General features: G+C 43.7%; 1 protein-coding gene across 1 annotated transcript in view; it reads right to left on the reverse strand.

Annotated features, from left to right (window-relative positions):
• The window catches only part of DHX29 (DExH-box helicase 29), a 1426484-nt gene that overhangs the window by 86646 nt on the left and 1320351 nt on the right, over positions 1-19487 (reverse strand). The window contains exon 25 of the mRNA XM_069627279.1: positions 15777-15908. Within this exon, the coding sequence (XP_069483380.1) occupies positions 15777-15908 (132 nt within the window). The remainder of the gene's footprint in view (positions 1-15776; positions 15909-19487) is intronic.

Here is a 19487-nt window from a genome sequence, read left to right on the forward strand (position 1 = left end):
ATAAACTGCTTAGTAGGTGGCGTAGTCTCTTTCCTCCTGGTGAAAGAAATGCCACGCCTCAATTATGGAGTGGTCTCGTAATAGTGTAGTGATGGTGTTCATGGTGAGTCGAGCAAAGGATTTATCGATTGTTGGGTCAACTACAACATTAAAAACCCCTCCCATTATAAAGGTCCTCTTCGGCGAATTCAGCTCAAGCCTTGGAGAGAGAATCCAGAAACATTTCCTGTTCATCTTGCCTTAAGCACTTTTAGTGACGTGCCGTTACGGACCATATTGGCGAATCTGTGTCTTATGGACCAACTGCATGCAAAATTGGCAGTGGGGTATATTTTACTGCAGAGGCTCGCTTCATCCGCAGGTAATAAATGAGTCCCCTGGAGAAATAGAAGTGCTGTGTCCATAGTGGACAATCTGTGGAGCAGCGCCTTACACTTCATTGGGGCATGAAGACCCTGTACTTTCAGGGTCACCCAAGATACATCAGCCGTTGGCATCATAGGCCCCTTCAGGTCAGTCTAAAACAGTACAAACACGCATTATGCCCAGTATAGATGGCCATGAGAACCAGGAACAGTAAGAGGTCGAAGTTTAAACTAAACTAAACTAGTTTATTCATTTATATTGCGCGCTGGACCAGAAGGTATAAGGGCGCAGGAGCATCAAGGTTGTTCTCAGCTTGGTTACATTGCTGTACAGTAATTACAGTGAGTACATAAATGGTAACAGTTACAGTATATGCAATATATGTGATGAGGACAAATTTACAAATATACATATTTACAAACTTCAGAGGCAGGGTACATTATCTGTCATTGTTCTTTATCCATTGAATGTAATTGCGTCTAAAGTGGGGATAGGATTGAGGTGACCTTATGGCGGGTGGTAGGGAGTTCCAGTGTTGGGCTGCTTTTACTTGGAAGCTGTTGCCGCCCGTTTTGATTCGTTTGAAGTGTGAGCAGGTTAGCATGGCAGTTCTAGATGGCCTGTATGGGGTGTGTCTTGTTATTCTGTCAACTAAGTATTGGGGGGCTTCATTGTTAAGGCATTTGTGAGTTAGGGAGGCTACTTTGAGCATTATTTTGTCGGTGGTAGTGAGCCAGTTATGGGCCGTCCTGTGGTTGGAGATATGTTGTCTCTTGGGGATGCAAAGCGCAGCTCTGAGAGCATTGTTTTGCAGTGTCCAGATTTTATTTGTAACATATTTGTTGGCTCCGACGTAAAGGGCGTTACAATAGTCCAATTTTGATAGAGTTGCTGTCTATGAGGAAACTGGAGTAGTTGTAGTCCAGTTTGTTTAAGTTGGTGGTGGATCCGAGGATGAGTTCTGTCTTGTCATCATTCAGGCATAGACTGTGCGAGGCGATCCATGCCTGGATGATGATACACCCTGTTCACCAAGGCCAAATCCTTGTTGTAATCTCGTCAACGGGATGGGGATCTGGGTATCATCCGCGTAGTTAGTGTAGGTGATACCCAGACCGTCAAGATCATCAAAAAGGGGCTTAGTGAACACGTTGTACAGTGTGGGGGAGACGCATGATCCCTGCGGGACTCCGCAAGTGATAGAGATGGGGTCAGCTGATGCTGTGGTAGAGAAAACACGCATAGATCTGTTGCTCAAGAACGACTCAATCCAGTTAATGGCTTCTTGAGAGAAGTGGGCAGCCGAGTCCAGGTGATTGCAGAGAATTTTGTGATCTACTAGATCAAATGCTGCAGAAAGGTCTAACAGGAGCAGCAGAGCAGTTTTCCCGTTGTCTCTTAGGGTGTCAATTTGAGCCTTAAGATCGATGAGGGCTGTCTCTGTCCCGTGTTGGGGTCTGAAGCCAGATTGTCAGATTCCCAGGAGATGGTTCCGTTCAAGGTATTTCTGAATTTGTAGATAAGCTGCCTTATCTAGTATTTTGAGGAGGAAGGGAACGGTGGTAATGGGTCTGTAGTTAGTGCGTGTAGAGGGGTCGAGGGATGGTTTTTTGAGTAGGGGGAGGACCCAGGATTCTTTTAGATTGTTAGGGATGATGCCTGAGGCAAGGGAGGCGTTAATGAGTTTGGTAATGAACGGGGAGAGGTCTCTTGCCGCATCTTTAATAATTTGTGACGGGCAGGGATCTCCTTGGCAATTTGACGGTTTGAGACTCAGGATGATTTTTTCCACTTCTAGTGTGGAGACTTTGGAGAAGCTGAAGCGAGTGGGAGGGTTGGTTGAAGGGATCTGGGGTGGGGGATGTGGGAGAGTGTTGGTGGGGTTGGTAGAGTTGGTTAGGGATTCTTTTTTGTCATTGATTTTGGTTTTTAGGCCTGTGACTTTGTTAGAGAGGGCATTCTGGACGCTAGTACACCATTGTTTCTCTTTCACGCATGTGTCTGGGACTAGGATAGGTGTTTCCAGCTCTTTAATGATGAACAGTTCTTTGGCGCTGAAATTGGCTTGTGATATTCTTGTGTTGTAAGATTCTTGTTTAGCGGTTATGATTTCTTTTTTGTATAAGGAGGCTATTTTATGGAGGATGAGCTTGTTACTATCTGTTGGAGAATGTCTCCAGGCTAGTTCCTTTTTTTCGTTTCTCTAATCTGAGGGCTTTAAGGTGGGCCGAGAACCAGGTGTTCAGGTGTTTTTTCGGTTTGGATTTTCTTAATTTTAGCAGAGCAATAGATTCTAGGGCCGTGTGCATGATTTTGTTGTAGCCATCTACGTGTTGGTGAGGATTGGTGACCGCTGAGAGTTGGTTCAGAGTGGGGAGAATGAGGGGTATAGGTTTTCCCGCTGTAATGCTTTTCTTATTTCTCGTGGGGATAGCTGAGGCTATTGGGTTGTTGGTGATAGGGCTTGAGGCTTCAAGGTTGAAGGTGATGAGGTGGTGGTCGGACCATGGTTGAGGGTAGCTGGCAGTGATGGAGGCCACACAATTGTGATCTGCTATCCAGTCAAGGGTTCTCCCTTTATTGTGTGTGGGGGTGGGAACTCTTTGGGTGAAGCTTAATTCTGACAGGGTATTATTGATGTTAGTAGCCTGGGGGTCTTTGTGGTCTTTGAAGCTTAGGTGGAAGTCTCCTAGAATCGGGCTCCGAGAGGTATTTTTTAGGTTGTTAGTGAGGATGGTAGTGAGGTCTTCCTCGAAGGAGCCTAGAGGTCCAGGAGGTCTGTAAAGTAGGTGAATGGTAATGGTTTGGGAGTTGGCCGTGGGCAGTTTGGCAGTGAGTGATTCACACGAAGGAAGGTTGTTAGCGTTGTCAAGTCTAATGTTGAGGTGTGTTTTGGCTATTATGGCGAGGCCTCCGCCTCTGGATTCTGTTCTGTCCACTCGAAGGATGGTATAGTCAGGGATTGCTAGTGAGAGCTGGGCCAGCGGTTGCATGGAGTCACGACTCAGTGATGGCTAGAAAGTCTAGTTCTTCTGTTTGAATGAGGTCCGCTATATCTGTGGCATGGGCTACTATAGAGCGTTCATTAATTAAAGCGCCTCTTATGGGTGGGGCAATGATTTTGGTGTTAGTAGGTAGGGTGGCTGCGGTATGGTTTTTGTGCTTGGTCATGGTATTGGTTAGGTTATGCTTGGATCTATCCCTTGGACAGTTAGTGGGAGTGCTTGTGTGCATGGAGGGGTGGGTCCGGTTAGTCTGGGTGGAATCCCTGGCACGTGGCTCATATAGTTTGGGTAATCTGACATGTAATCTGGCATTTCTGTCAGATGGACTGCATGGTGTAGAGAGGTAGGGCAGAATGGAAGAGGGTGTGGATAGTGGTAGGGGGTGGGCATAATACATAGTGAGATGGGGTATGGTGCCTGTAGGGGCAAGGCTAAGAGTGAATCTTTGGAAAGTGGTTGAGTGGATGAGGTAGATAATTACTCTCAGCAGTACTGAGTAAATGCCTGGTAGGAACATTCTGTTGGGCGTGAGAGGGGTGTATCAATTGAGAGGCAAGGTAACTAGGATCCAAATGTGATATTCTAATGGAAGGGTAGCTAGGAGCTAAAAGTGATATTTAAGTGGCAGAGTAGCTGGGGGCTAAATACAGTGTTCAAATGGTAGGTAGCTAAGTGCTAGGTACAACATTCAAATACAATATTCAAGTGGTGGTGTAGCTAGGTGCTAGATGCAACATTCAAGTACAACATTCAAATGGTAAGTAGCCAGGTGCTAGATGCGATATTTTAATGGTAGAGTAGCTGGGGGCTAAATACAGTGTTCAAATGGTAGGTAGCTAGGTACTAGGTACAACATTCAAATACAACATTCAAGTGGTGGTGTAACTAGGTGCTAGATTCAACATTTAAATGGCAGCAAGAAGCAGTACAGTAGTCATATACAGTATGCCAAAATCAAACAATCACAAGGCAGCTGGGTGCCCAATGCAACTATTAGGTATAGCAATCATAGGCAGGGCGTAGAGGTGGTACACTGATTACACAGTGCGAGCAAGCTATCTTAATATCTTGAATTGATTGAGTGCTCAATGTGTCGCGTGCGAGGCACGCCGGTGAGGATACTGATAACGTGTAGAAGCTAATTATGTGGTCTTGTGATAAAACTTAAATAACAATCCTCAGAGCCAACAGAAAAATAACGAAAGGAAAACAAGAATAACTCACATTTTCGTTTTCAAAAACCCATCTAATCGGGTTAATCAGGGGCTACCCCTCCAAGGCACCCATTATCCCCTCTCCTCTCACCTCAGATTGTGGAAAAACCCCATTAGAGAACAATAACTTAACAGGTAAACAACAAACACTGAATCTCCTACAACTGATTACTTATTAAGAACCAGTGGGCCTGGAGAATACCATGGCTTGAGCAATCACCAGCCCCTAGTTGTCAATCTGGAACATTCGAGCAAGGCTCAGTCTCAGACTGCAGGGATTTTTTCGTGGTATCACGCCTTCCTCTGGGTCTTCTCTTTCCATCGAGAGGACTGGGTTCTGTATGAGATCCCCCATCAGCTCCTTCTCCTGGTGGCTGGGGTGGCTCTGTCTCACCCATCAGCTCCCTCGCTTCTTCCTCTGAACCAACCACATAGTGGCGATTAGGATAGTCAAAGATCAGTTTGCAGGGGAATCCCCAGCGGGAACACATTTTCTTCTACTGCAACCAGGATGAGACCCTTTGTAAAAGCAGACTGCTGGCCAAGGTATGTTTGTGAAAGATCCTGGAACAAGGCGAGTGGTGCAACAGAATTCAAAGTTATTTTTTTTCCAGACTGCAGCCATGATGCCCACCCGCGACAGGACATCTGAGAGTAAGTGGCAGCGCTGTTGTGCTGAGATGACAACCCGGCGGGCGGGTCCTGTTTGCAGGATCAGTTCTTCCGAATCTGGGAGCTCCAGAAGAGACCTGAACAGGTTACGAATATAGTCGGCCAAATCGTGGGCTTGGACATGGCTCGGGATTCCACAGAGGCAAATATTGTTCCTTCGCTATCTGTTTTAAAGATCCGCTTGCTTTGACCAGATTACCTCCAGCTGCTCCTCGATGCCCACCACTCGGTTTTCTAGTTCTGCGCGCTCATTTGCCTGCTCATACACCGTGTTTACCAGGTCGCTCACATGAGATTTCAGGCCCACAGGATGGGAGTTCAGGTCAGAGATTGATTTAGCCAGGCTATCTTTGGATGCCTTGATTTTCCAGGGTGATCTCCTAGGTGATGTCCTGCTTGAACACTTCAGCATGTCCACAAAATGCTGCTTCATGAACGGTGGCTCTGTGTGGACGGGGGAAGTGGACCTCTGATTGAACCAACTGCATTTCCTTGCCTTTTGCATCCTGCAAGGTCAGCATTGTTTTAATATCTGATGTCTTAAGCTTTGTGCCAGATTTGGGCATTGCTAGGAAAGGTGTGAGACCCAGGCACTCAGACAGTGAGGCAAGTGGCGTTCCAGACCCCCAGCTACCTGTAGCACAAGCGGCACTGCAAAGTTAGCTGGAATCAGACCCTGGGGGGCCTGAGGTTGTTCTGCACAGAGTGTTGTGCCCCGGGGTGCACCCAGGGGGCAGCCACCACAATAAGAGCAAGGAACCCCCTGCACATGGGGTCAGGACCAGCCAGCTCCCAGTCTGCAGAACTACACACCCTGTTTCATTGCTAGACCCCAGCAGTTCCCTCACGAAGTGAGCAGCTCCACCAGTACAGCGCCAATGAAGGAGGATGCAAGCTATCACCCGGGCCCTAGGAGACAGTCAAGTTTCAGAGCGGGGTGCTGCCGACACATCAGAGGTAGTAGCCACCGTTGCCACACAGCCAAAGGAGCAAAGATTAGGAACATTTACCTGGTTAGGTCGGGCGCTCCTCCGTTAAAGGCGTCTGGCCTCGGAACGCCTCCAAAAGGTCCCCCCCCGGGTTCAGGGGGCCCGCTATCCAGATCATGAGCACCACAGGGGAGAAAGTAGTCACTCAGCACTGAGCCTCCTCCCTCGCAGCTCACAGCCGACAGATCCTGGGTCATTGTGCCAGTCCGCAGGTGTCGCAGTAGCATGGAGGTGCTTTCGCATTTAGAATTCCAACAAGGATTTGCAGCTTCCACAGGCAGTCGCTCGGTCTGACCAAGCACCAGCGCCTCCCTCGGCGGGCCATTGCCCCTCACCATTCACTTCTAGAGTGCAGAGCGCAGGATGCTGCCATAATGCCAGAGGCTGCGGGGAAAGGGACCATGCACCTTCAAACCAGAGTGCTTCCAGGGGTCACAGCGTATATCTTCAAGGATACATTTACTTCAGTGGTAGGTGCCCAACAATCAGAGGGGTAAAAGCATTTAATTTAAACATATTAGGGGGTCAAATGGGCGCCCAAAGACGTCTGCAGCCAAGCCTGCCTGGCCACGCCCCCAAATTGGGATTGATACACCAACGGCCCCAACTAGAAATAATTACTTTCAATGACATGTTTTTGGTAGAAATTCTGACTACTGCTATCGACTCTAACTCAGCGATAATCCATTTGGGGTTCCCTGATACGCCCTACTAAAAAAGATAAAGTGCCACATTTTACAAAATCCAAAATGGACACTCTGGTTGAAGAAATTATACCACCACTGAACTCTAATACTAATCTGTCTACCTTCAACTATTTATGCACTGAAACAGACCTGGATGGAGTCTCTGGACCTAAAGCATTGGACGAATATCAGTTGGTAGCCATATCCTGGAATGCCAGAGGGTTTAGATCATTTACCAATAACCCTGCAGGACTATCCTTCTTACTGGAGACAAGGTTAGTTCATGAACTTGCACTGGATGGCCACCAAATTACTTGACTAATAGAAATACGAGAGCCAAAAATGCTCTTTTGTGGTCTGAATATGTACCATTACATAAATGTTTTCATACCTTCTCTGCCATTATAACTCTGCCATTGAATCGGGGCGAGCAGCCAGTCACGTCTTAAATACATATATTTCTCCAGGGGAAAATGTAATCATGGAGATTAGAGGAGATATAAAATATACTAAATAAATGGTCTATGAAAGACTCACAAGCCTTGGTGATTCAAACTACCAAAGGTTTTTCTCCATGTCACAGGAGAATTACTTGAACTCCAAGTGACTAAAAACCACCATGGAGTCCTGGTAGTTGAATCACCAAAAAATGTGTATCCTTGGATGATCTTTATTAACACATATTCCCACCTACAATTATATACGAGAGAGGTGGGCTCTTGCTGTACCTCGTATATCTGGTCAAATGGGAGAGTTTTGACTTAGATTGTTTATATTTGTTCCCTGATGCTATATTTGAATTTATTAGAAACTTTCAGATCATTCTTACAACAGCGAGTGACCATGCCGTAATTATATTTACATTGCAAGGCATATGCAGGGAGACACAAAAATTACAAAAGTAAATCTGGAGTGTGGGATCGTTACTTGACTGTGCGCTAGTTTCCACTCTCGTCTTCTCTACAATCATCTGTTACAAGGGAAATAAGGGGGTGGCAGCGAGCAAACTCATTTCCGCAAAACTTCCCACAAAGTTTTGAAATTGGTAAATGAAAATTATGAGTATCGGAAGATGTCGCGCTCTAACCCAATCTAAATATTGAAAAAAGTCCACTGATGACACCTTATATGCCAGAAAAATAACTTCAAATGTAAATTGAAATAGTGTCTCTTTAATTTCTTAGGTCGTAGACAGCCGACACATGTTTCGACCATATGTTGTTTTCAAGGCTGTTTATATATTCACCCATCAATACCATTAACATTAGTCACAAATGTGACTAACCGTCCTAACCAGATGTTTGACATAATATAGTATGGTCTTTTATTTGAATTTACTTGCGACAATCACACTCTGAAATTCTGTTGGAATGTACATATTATGTACATATATATGTTCTTTTATCTTTTGTGACTAACATATGTGATTAATGTCAATGGTATTAGTGGCTGCTGTCTACGACCTAAGAAATTAAAGAGACACTATTTCAATTTACATTTGAAGTTATCTTTCTGGCGTATAAGGTGTCATCAGTGGACTTTTTTCAATGTTTAGATTGGGTTAGAGTGCGAGACATCTTCCCATACTCAATTTTCAGACACAAACATTAGTTGGTAATTTTTGCATTAATAATGCAGGAAACCGAATTAAGTGGACAGAATGTAACATAGAAATGTTTAATACCTATGTTTGTAACCTTGTTGCTGAGGGTTCTGCTGAGAAGAAATGTGACATTAAGGACTTTGACAGTGTGATAATAAAAGCAAAACCCTATACAGAGTTGAATAAGAAAAATACACTCTCAGGCCCTCAATGGATCAAAGAAGTTATGATGTGAATATAGCAAAAAAGAAAGGACAGAAAGGATATAAACAAAGCCTTTTGCAATTGATCAAAATAACAAAACTTAAGACCCATTACAAAAATATTAAGAGGTTTAAAGCATCTACTTCAAAGAAACAATGGTTCCTGGGTTTGCATGCTTTGCGCAGTACAGATTCACATATTTTTGGAACCAGTTTAAAACTTATGCTGAAACTACCACTGACAAAAAAGAAATCAATCCCATATCTGAGTACTTATGGACAACAAATATACGTAATTTGTATTATGTGACTCAAGCAGATCTTGGGAAGTTAAATGCCAATTTAGGTCATGCCAAGGTAAATTACAATTCTCAACTGCTTAGCTAGAGCGAATGATAGAAATGATAAAACCGTTTAGGGCACCAGGTCCACACGTGATCGCTAAAATTACAAAAATCCTAAAATGTGAGCCTTCTATTTTAACCAGACTTTGTAATACAATAAAATCTACGGGATGTATACCATACAGTTGGAAAATCTCTATTTTGATCCCAATATTTAAAAAGGGACCTAGAGATAACCTGGATTCCGGAGAGGCATGGGCTCCCTTCTCCAACTCGTGGACTTTAATATACTTAATTCGCTCTAGTTTGATGAACAAAGGAGGCGTCTTGTATATATGTTTAATTATCAGGCAGCCTTCTATACTGTAAATCGCCTGATAGTGTGGGACAAAGTAAAAAAGTGGAATCTCCATTTGTTGATACTGCACCACCTAAAAGAGTTATACTTTGATACCACGGTCCAAATGAGATTAAATCTAGAGGGACGGCTAACTAAGAACATAAATACTAACCACGGTTTAAAACAAGGCTAACCCCTTGCTCCCATTTTATACTATCTTTACGTGGCGAATCTGGGAGATGCCCTAGACAACGTCAATAACTTTCTGCCACGAATAGGGAACCAATCTGTGACATGGCTTGCCTACGCGGATGACACTATCCTATTATTTATTTGGATTTATAGAGCACAATGCAGCCTGCAGGCATCGAGGCGTTAGAAGAGGAACGTAAGAAGGCTTGATCCAGGGTTACAGGAATGCAACCCACCATAAGTAGTCTTAGTGCAGGGTACATGGTTATACATACAGAATTAGATACGTACCAGGTTAGTTACAAATACAGAGTTAGATGCAGTAAATGTGTGCAGATTCATACAAAGAGCCTAGTTTTGATGGCCTTGTGAAAGGCCGCATGTGAGTCAATTAGCCTAATGTGAGGAGGGAGGGCGTTCCAATAGGTGGCAGCCATAGTTGGGAAGCTGGTGCCACTGGCACAGGCTTTGCGTATTTTGGGAACAGCTATTAGATACAACCCAAATATTTAAAGAAAAACAACCTCATTATGAACCATACTAAAACTAAGGTGATGATCTGCTCCAACAGTAAGAGAAACCAGAACATGTTTGTCTGGAAGATACAGAATGAGACCATAGAGATGGTCAGTGTATATGTTTATTTGGGTGTCAATATTCTGGATACTCTGCAAATAATATTGGCCTTAAAGTGGAGAGAACATTCAACGCGGGGTTATTCGACTGAAGTGCTGTTAAAACTATACAAACTAGCTTTGGCCCTAGTGCATTATATGGCCTAGAGGTATTTACAGATAAAGAGACTAAATGGCTCAAACCTCTGGGCGGTCAAATATGGCGCAGATCATTCGGTCTTCCCAAATCTACATCTGTTGAAGCAATGAATTGCGAACTGGCAATAGCATTTCTATGCACTGAGTACAATGGGTAGGGGTATTTTTATGTCAAAATGCTATCTGAGAAAAACAATCCTGAAGCCATGTTTTCAAACTTTGCTGAATCATTGAACCCACTCCATTACTAACATCTTGAGAGAATGGAAAAAGGGAAATCTCTCTTTCTTCGAAGACATTGGATTTGCACTAGAGGAATACATTAATGTTTTCTTGGCAGAAACAAAAAATAAGAAATTGGCAAAAACCTGCGATAGGAACATCAATATGACATTATTGGGGAGACAATCAAAACACTCACTATATGTTAGACAAAGCTTCCCTGAAAATGCTCCATGCAGTTATATAGAGAAACTGTATAACAGAAAAGTGAGAAGATTTATGATGCAACTATTAGAGCTTCTCCCGACTAGGTCTAGACTGGGTGCATGGACAAAAACCCAATATCAAGAACGCTTATGTCGGGTTTGTAATATGGAGTTGGAAACTACTAGACATCTACTTACTGGCTCAAAGAAGTTGGAAGACGTATATGTGAAGGGCTTTTTTAATTTGCGTTTTAAACTTGAAAATTCTAACTCAGACCAATCTTTGGGTCTTTTGTATTCAGCAAATAGAACAATACTACATTTTACATTGTATCATATCTGGTTTACAAATCTTAAAACAATAGGCTTTATTGACTTGCAAACATTTAATTATTATAAATAAGAAGACAAACAGCCGATAGCATATTAGCCTTGTTATAGGACTTTTTTAAAGTGTAACTGATTATGAAATTTACAAAGCCATATTAGGAAATGTTTAGCTCTTCTCTTTTAAGAATATTATATTTAGAAATGAGTTGCTCTGATTTTAAATGTGATATGTATACATGATATTTTGCTTTTTCATTTTTTACGTGTCCTGTTTTTCTAATATAGTGTTGAAAGGTGAACGGTTGATCTGTGCTTTGCGCAATGTGTCAGGTGTTCACTTGACAATTCCTGTGGACATTTTGTGCTAATCTCCCTTCATCTAACGGGTGTCTTTCCATGTTGCCAATCAAAATAGGCCACATATTCACTGACATTACTGTGGTGGCATGTCAGGGTTTCCCGCCATTTCTTGGCCCATGGCAGTACATTGGTGTTTTGAGTGTTTCCCTGTGAGGGGAACCCGCAACCTGTGTATCGGCAAGATTTCTACATTGCAGTGGAGGGTATACCAGAAACCCCTGTGGTGGGCTTTCATTGGGCAATTCTCGTGGGCGCATTCCGGTGGTGCTGAATGTTCTGCCATTTCCTCCCACCCCAGCATATTGGGGGACCATGTCGTTTTATCTGCTGTGTGGATTGCAGCTGCACACAACACTCATGCGTTTGGTTCTCATATGTGCCCTACATCCTATTTTGTACTCACCTGGGTCAAATTGACTGCTGGCTCCACCTACTGCTGTGCCAACTACCTCAATGCCAGCCATGTCTATGATACTGGGCACTTTCTCCTCCCAGGGTGTGAGGTGTAATGGCTCCACTGTTCCTCCTCCAGTGGCTGCTGTCTCAAAGCAGAGGATGACAAGCAGAGTCTGCAAACATGCCTTCATGTCATTCCAGCACTTCATGTAGTCTTTGTCATCACGCTGCACTGAGCCCACTGCCACCACCTTGTCCCTGATGTAATTTCAGATGGTGGTGTTCTTTTGTATGGAAGTCTTCCGTTTCCGGCCACCAAACAGCTCCTCAGCATTGTCCACCACCTCCTCTTCTAATACCTGCAGCTCTCCCTCACCGGATCTGGGTTTGCAGGCATGGATTTCTGGTAACTCATCCTTCTCCTGGTCTCGTGGCATCTTTCCTGTGTGTTTGGGCTCTGGAAGGCTACTGGAAGGGGGGGGGGATTTTAAATGGATTGCATTTTTAAAGCTGGACGCTGATGAGCTTCCCGTTTGCGGCATGAAGCTATTTCCGGTCTGTGCCAATTCCACAGCAGGATTACCACTCATTAATTTCGCTGGCTGAATTACCACTCAGTAATGCCACCAATTTTTCATCAGAAACGGTAATTCTGCCGAAAATAGGAGGCTTTGCCATTCCGAGTTGCTTTTTGGCAGTGATTCCGCCAGACAGAATTACCATTACCAGTTATGGTTTATGCGTGCACCGATCAGCTTGTAATATGGAAGTAATTCAACCGGACACCATAACAGTAACAGTAATTCTGTCTGGCAGAATTACCGCCAAACTTACCTCCAAACTTGTAATGAGGGTTTATGCATGTGCTTTACGTAGATTGGGTGGCACTTGAACCTTAAGGTGTTTAATGGTTGTGACAGCAGAAATGTCACATATAGGATTATATGTCCAAGTGAGCCAAAATATTTTGGAAACACATCTTGTAAAATCCAAACAAAAAATATTGAAAATAGAAGTTGGCTAAAAAATAAGATGGCAACAGCTCAGCTTGATACGCATTTTTGCACATTGGTGAACATTTTTGACTTTCGATGGAATGTTGTACAGAAAATCAAGGCGGTCTCTCAGATATTGATCGTTAACATATTAGGCAAGTGTAAAAATGTATACTTCAGACCCAAAGGAATGTGACAGGCTTGAGCAAAGCCACTGAATGGCATAATATCAAATAAAATAGGGGTCTGTTAGATTTCATAATTTTATCAACGGATTATGTAAGAAAATTGAATTTGTATTCGTTATTGCTCATTAACAGAATATAGAATGTAATGGCAGTTGTCTGATAGCTACTGCCAGATATATGGTGATGATGAGCATATGACATTTCCCAAGTTGTAATTTGTGGAAGTGAATCAGTTTATCTTTGGTTTAATAATATTGCTATATATATATAGGATGTTCAAGAGAACCTATTTAAAGATGGCAACCACTTCCAGGCGTGTTTTGCCATATGCTCGTTAGCGATGCCATGAAGAGATGTTCAATGTCGTAATAAGTACTGTGTTCGCGTGTCTTCTCATACAACACACATACTGTAAAACAGATATACCTCGTCTTTAACAGAGTCTACATTATCATGCGTGTCGATTGATTCCTTTATGATGGATTTATTTCAGGTAAATCAAGGCTTCATTTTTTTTGCATTTATATATGACAGGGGTCGAATTTGAGATAGGATACGCAGGAGCTAAAAGTAGCTCCTGGGTATACAGCAGTAACCAGTGACCAGGTGCTGCCACGGAGGGACAAGTAGCTTTTACATAGCATTCCGCAAATCTAACTTACACATGATATGCAAACATGTCCTTTGTGCATTATTTATGGCACCTTACACTTTAAATGTTGCATAGATGTGTCCTAATGTTTATTTATAGATTGTCCGACATGCACAGAGTTACATTAATATGGGTGTGGCTGTTCTGCATCAGTTGGCCTGGGGAGCCAAAAGTAGATACTGGTTCCTGCTGGTGTCAAGCCAAACGGGCTGTTGTAGGCTACAAGCAGGAGCTAAATAGCTCACAGTTCCCCTCAATTTCAAAACTTGTATGAGACTTGAGAAGGTTATGAAACAAGTCTAAATATAAAGGTTCATATATGTATCAGTCACCTCAAATTACTTCTACTTAAGAAATAAAGATCAATTTGTTACGTGGATCAGACTACTGTGAGTGGTTTGGCATGGTAATGTTATGAAGCAAATTGTGTGTGCTTTATGTGATACACCTTAATACGCAGCACCATTACGATGCAGTACCAATTATTGTTTTTCCCTTTTTTAAGAATGCTGTGTCATGTATCATTATTAGGTACTTGCAAAATCTATATTAATGATTTTGTTGAGAACTCCTAAGTAAGCCGTTTACCGTAGACCTATCTTTACATATCTGTAGGAGAACTTAGATTATGAAGTAGCAACATATATTGGTTTTAATTGTAGATTAAAGATGCAGTGGTTAAAGCTGGGGACAGCATGACATTAAAGGTTGTCAAAAAGAATTCCCCTGAAGAATCTCATTCAATAATGACATAAAATAGAAACATGTCAGGGATTGTGAACATAAGTATGTGAATAAATGTTGTTTGTCGAGTGTTTTCATGTACTGCAAGTTTTATAATTTTTAATATAATTGTTCATGATATATATTGGATATAACTCAGGAACTTTTTTGTCATCAACAGAGGACATGCATTTCTGTCACTTATGTACATGTAGGTTCCCCTTTCATTGTTAACATAGCTATGCTGCTCCTCGTTGTGTAGTTTTGTTTATTTAAGCAATAAGCCTCGAGCCAGGGGTGCATTACTGTGTCCGGTAATGCGAGGAGGCGCATAGTTACAGGCGGGAGCGAACCGAGGGCCTTAACGGAGTACCCGGGACATTACCAGGAACAGTAATGACCCTCCCCCCGCAGCGAGGGGCGTATTGTTATAAGTACCCTGGCCCATTGGACCAGGGTATTAAAAGGAACTTTCTTCCGTAGCAAGACGCTGCAGCTTTTCGCAACTGAAAAAATACAAAATAAAATGTCCGCCATAGAAGGGGAAACTAAATCTGTTCTCCCTGTCTATGGCGGCATTTGAAAAGAGTAACAAAAACGTAAACAAATAAGATGTCTGGCATGAAATGGGACATGGGATTACACATAGTCCCTTTCTCCCTTTCATAGCGGCCATTAAACAATAGGAAAAAAAGGAAAACAAAGCAAATTGTCACCATGGAAAGGAGAGAAGGGACTTCTCCCTTTCCATGGTGGCATGTCACAGATTGGAAGCGGATGTGCCGGGCGCAGAAGTATACCCGGCGTGTCCGCTTCCGAAAGAGAGAAAAAAGGAGACAGTAAGTGGGACGGGAGGGGGAGGGAATTCTGTGGAAAAGGTTGGGAGGGGTGAGGAGAGCAGGGCACTTAACTTTAGAGCAGGGCACTTAACTTGTTCCCCGGGAGGAAAGATGTCAGCCCTGACGAGGCAGCGTGGTTACAGTCTGGTAATGCCCCCGTTCCAAGCCTCCTCATTGGCTGGGAGGCCGCCACACCCTCCTCGCCAGGTACTAATATTGTATAGTGCCAGGCTTAGTGAGGAAACCGTGACTTCTTGGAATCCTTTCCTTTTATGCCATATAAAATACATCCTGTTTTTCCTCATTGGTTATAGTTCCAAGAAAAAGAAAAGACCATCTATTTTGCAAGGTAGAACTCATCTCTTCAGTCTAACAGAAATAGTGTGCATTAGCAGAGAAAAATCATCAGTACTCGTTACTCTTGATGTGAAGAAAAATACGATGGATGCAAGAAAAAATAAATTATCAAATGTAGTACCTGAAATTGGATCCAACCATCTACAGAGAGAAGTCGCTCGCGGTGTTGCACTTCAATATCGCCACCAAAAAGCAACATAGGAAATGGAGACACTAATGTTGTTTCTTTCAAGTACACTTTACCATATTTGACCTAAAAAGAGATATTTAAAAAAAAAAGACAAAAAGGAGAAAAGGACATCATTGAATATGATGAATAATGATGAATATCAACATGTTTGAGCTTTCTATCATTTAACGCTTCTACAGCAAGAAGCAAAATAAAATTGAAATGAAATGCAGGCAATACATAGTGAACTTTTTTTAAATTCATTTTTGGTCATTTTCTATAGTAAACAGATTTAAAGGATAGTTCCGGGACTTTTTTTTTATTGTCCCTACGGTTCGGCCATGTGTTTTTAAGCATAAATCGGTAGATCGTAGAAAACTTTCCTATGGACCTTACCCGACTTTTCGTCCATTAACGCACTCGAAATCAGCCGCCATTTTCTGATAATCCTATCATTTCCCCCCATCGCCCTGGCTCACCTGCGTTTGCGGCACTAAATCAAATCCCCCGCCCCTGAGCCTGACATCAGCAGACGCGTACCGCCCATTTCCCAACGCCAAAGCACGTTTCGTGTCAACAATCGCTGCGCCTCAGCTAGTGACGTGTCGCCATGGAAATGGCAGGACGCCTCTTTCCTCAATAAGTATAAACACACCGTTTCACAACACACAGCAGCAGATTTTCGATTCCATTCCTCTCTCTGTGTTACTTTGAGTATTCTGTGACTCGTTTCTGTGCTCTGGTCAGCTACCTTCGCCGCTTCTAGGCCTTGTAAACACCTGTACCATCTCTGTAAATTATTTTACTTTCTTTACCACACAATGGCTACAATAATGCCGTATATGTACGAGCCCGAGTACACCGAGGAGGAACTACTGGAAAGGCAAGCACGCGAAAACGATGGGGATTCGGACGGCAGTTGGGAGGACCAGTCAACGGATGAAGAGCCTGGACCATGTCGCATGGACGGCGTCTCCACCTGGTGCACGTGCAATCGGTGCGAGCTAATGCCAACTGAGGAGGAGAACTGCTGCTGCCGTGAAAATTCCGGGTGCTTGGCCTACATTTCGGAAGGCGAGCCAAGTCCGCAATGCATCACCGAGCTGCCAGAGTTCAGGGAAGCCTGCCTCTCACGGACCGTGTTGAGGATGATGATGGTGCTTATGCACGAACTTCGCGGCACTGTTCGTCCACGTAATCCGAGTAACGAGTAAGTATACTCTGGTTGTGATGTCAGTGATGCCACTACTATTTCATGGTCGTCTCCCACATATAAAATTACATCTACATATCATTCGAACGCATGTAAATTGGTTCCATTGCATCTTTCTTTTTCACAGGTGGTACAGGCTGGTGGCCTATCGTTGCTTCACTTGGTGGCTTCACGGGAGGCTCGGACACCGCGTTCGGAGAGTAATACCTGCCTGTGCGGTACTTGCCATTAGACAACATTTCCCCAGCGACAGTGGACAATACCGCGGATTTTCCCTGGATGTGCTGCAACCGGAACTTTACAATGTGTAATGTTTATTATTTATGTTCAATTGAAAATAAGATCTAAAATAAAACCCAAAATGTATTTTAACAATGGTTGTTTTGATTTTTTAAATGAATCTAGTGTGTCTCCATTGAATAGTCTTCCTGTGCCTTGTCTTGTCACACCACATGTCTCCGGCCAGCATCCTCCCTCACGCTGGCCGCCCACCTTCAATCCACATAACCGTTGAACCCATATGCAGCAGACATACATATGTTATTTTGCGGGTTGGCAACAAGCCTCCCGGCCTTGCCTCCTCCCCCAAAAATACTTACCACACCACTTTGTTCAAGCGTTGGCAATAAAAGGCCGTTGGATTTTATTGATACAAAACATGGTTATAGGTAAATAATCAATATGGTTGATCATAATAAATCATCCTTTTGGGCACCGGGTACAGAGATGACCCCCTCTGGCCCGTGCCGCCTTGCCACCACAGGCCAGCCTGCTGCTGACGAACTGCCTAGGCATCCAGGGTCTCCAGGGTGAACTGCACCCATATATTCTCCTGGGAGGCTGAGGTATTTATAAACTCACCCCCCTGCCTTCCATGTACTAGATCCTGCAGCCTGCCTCTTACATGCAGTTAGATGGCCTCTCCTTGGTGAGGCCCTGCGGCAAACGAGTCTTGTCTGCACGACCACCGCCCCAATCCACCCCCCCGCCCTATCAAAGGCAGTTCGCACCGGGGTACTTGCGCTGGCAAGTGGAGCTGTCAGGGAGCGATAAAGGCCAAGAGGTGCCAAATAGCATGTACACTTCAAAGTGGTCAATAGAGCATTGGTTGTTGTTCCCATGTCTACCTCCAGACCCCGTGTCTCCTGCCAAGCATCCCCCCTCACGCTGAACGCCCCCCTGCAATCCACATAAGTGTGTCTCCATTCACGAGTCTTCCTGTGTCTTGTCTGCACGACCACCGCCCCAATCCACCCCCCGCCCTATCAAAGGCAGTTCGCACCGGGGTACTTGCGCTGGCAAGTGGAGCTGTCAGGGAGCAATAAAGGCCAAGAGGTGCCAAATAGCATGTACACTTCAAAGTGGTCTATAGAGCATGGGTTGTTGTTCCCATGTCTACCTCCAGACCCCGTGTCTCCTGCCAAGCATCCCCCCTCACGCTGGACGCCCCCCTGCAAACCGCATAATGCCACGACATATACACGTCATTCATTCACAAACACACCCCTGTTTCGAATTCTTTATAACCCACTTCATATTTCTAATGAGAACTTCTTTACGATTTGCTAGTCAACCCGTGAAGGTGCTGGTTATCTGCTCTTCGTCTCTGTGAACTTCCGTGACCACTTCGAGGAAACTCGTCAGTTTGCAACCTGTGAACTGCTCCCTGTTCTACGACAAGAAACTACTCTGATCCCTGCATCTAACTGTTTGTTCGTCAAGGTAAGGCCATGCACCATAATCATTTTGCGTCCAATTTCTTTTCGTTCAAGACAGTACATGCAAGGAACTAGTCACATGTTCTGAGTTTAGTCAAATTATTTTTCTATTTTTTTAAAGTTATTCAAATACTTATCCGCATGTGAATAACGTGTATAGTTCCAAGAACCAAAACGAACCTTGCATTGGACCTTTTATGTGTCATTTAATTTTTTAACACATTGGTATTCATAGAGAATTGTTGATCTTTACTTTTCAGAACTTTCCACAATGCCTGCCTGTTCCATTGGCGGTTGCCCTTCGAAGACTCATAGTAAATCTGAAGGTACTATAATGCATGTTTTCCCTAAGACAATAGATCAGATAAGAGAATGGGTCCGATATTGCGGATATCCACCGTCTGAGCTTGAAAGTAGAGTCCTAGAAGTCTTTGCTGACAAGAGGGGTGATCGATACCGCATCTGCAGCAGGCACTTTAGCTCAGACATGTACTCCACATCATTGCTAATAAAGAAGAACACACCGCGAGCGAAGCGAAAATTGCTCTCAACCGCTATTCCCACTCTATTCGTCCACATCCCTCCACTGGTGAGTCAAGTTTACGTATTTATCTCTCGGCCTTGCGGTAGTGTGTAGCATTAGCTAACAATAATTTCCCCATTTATGTATCCACTCAATATGAAGCCGGAAGATTCTCCATCCGTGTCGTTATTGCAGTCATCAGCCACTTC

This window comes from Ambystoma mexicanum, chromosome 6p (genome assembly GCF_040938575.1).
Source record: "Ambystoma mexicanum isolate Mex_15411 chromosome 6p, UKY_AmexF1_1, whole genome shotgun sequence".
NCBI classification, from domain to species: domain Eukaryota; kingdom Metazoa; phylum Chordata; class Amphibia; order Caudata; family Ambystomatidae; genus Ambystoma; species Ambystoma mexicanum.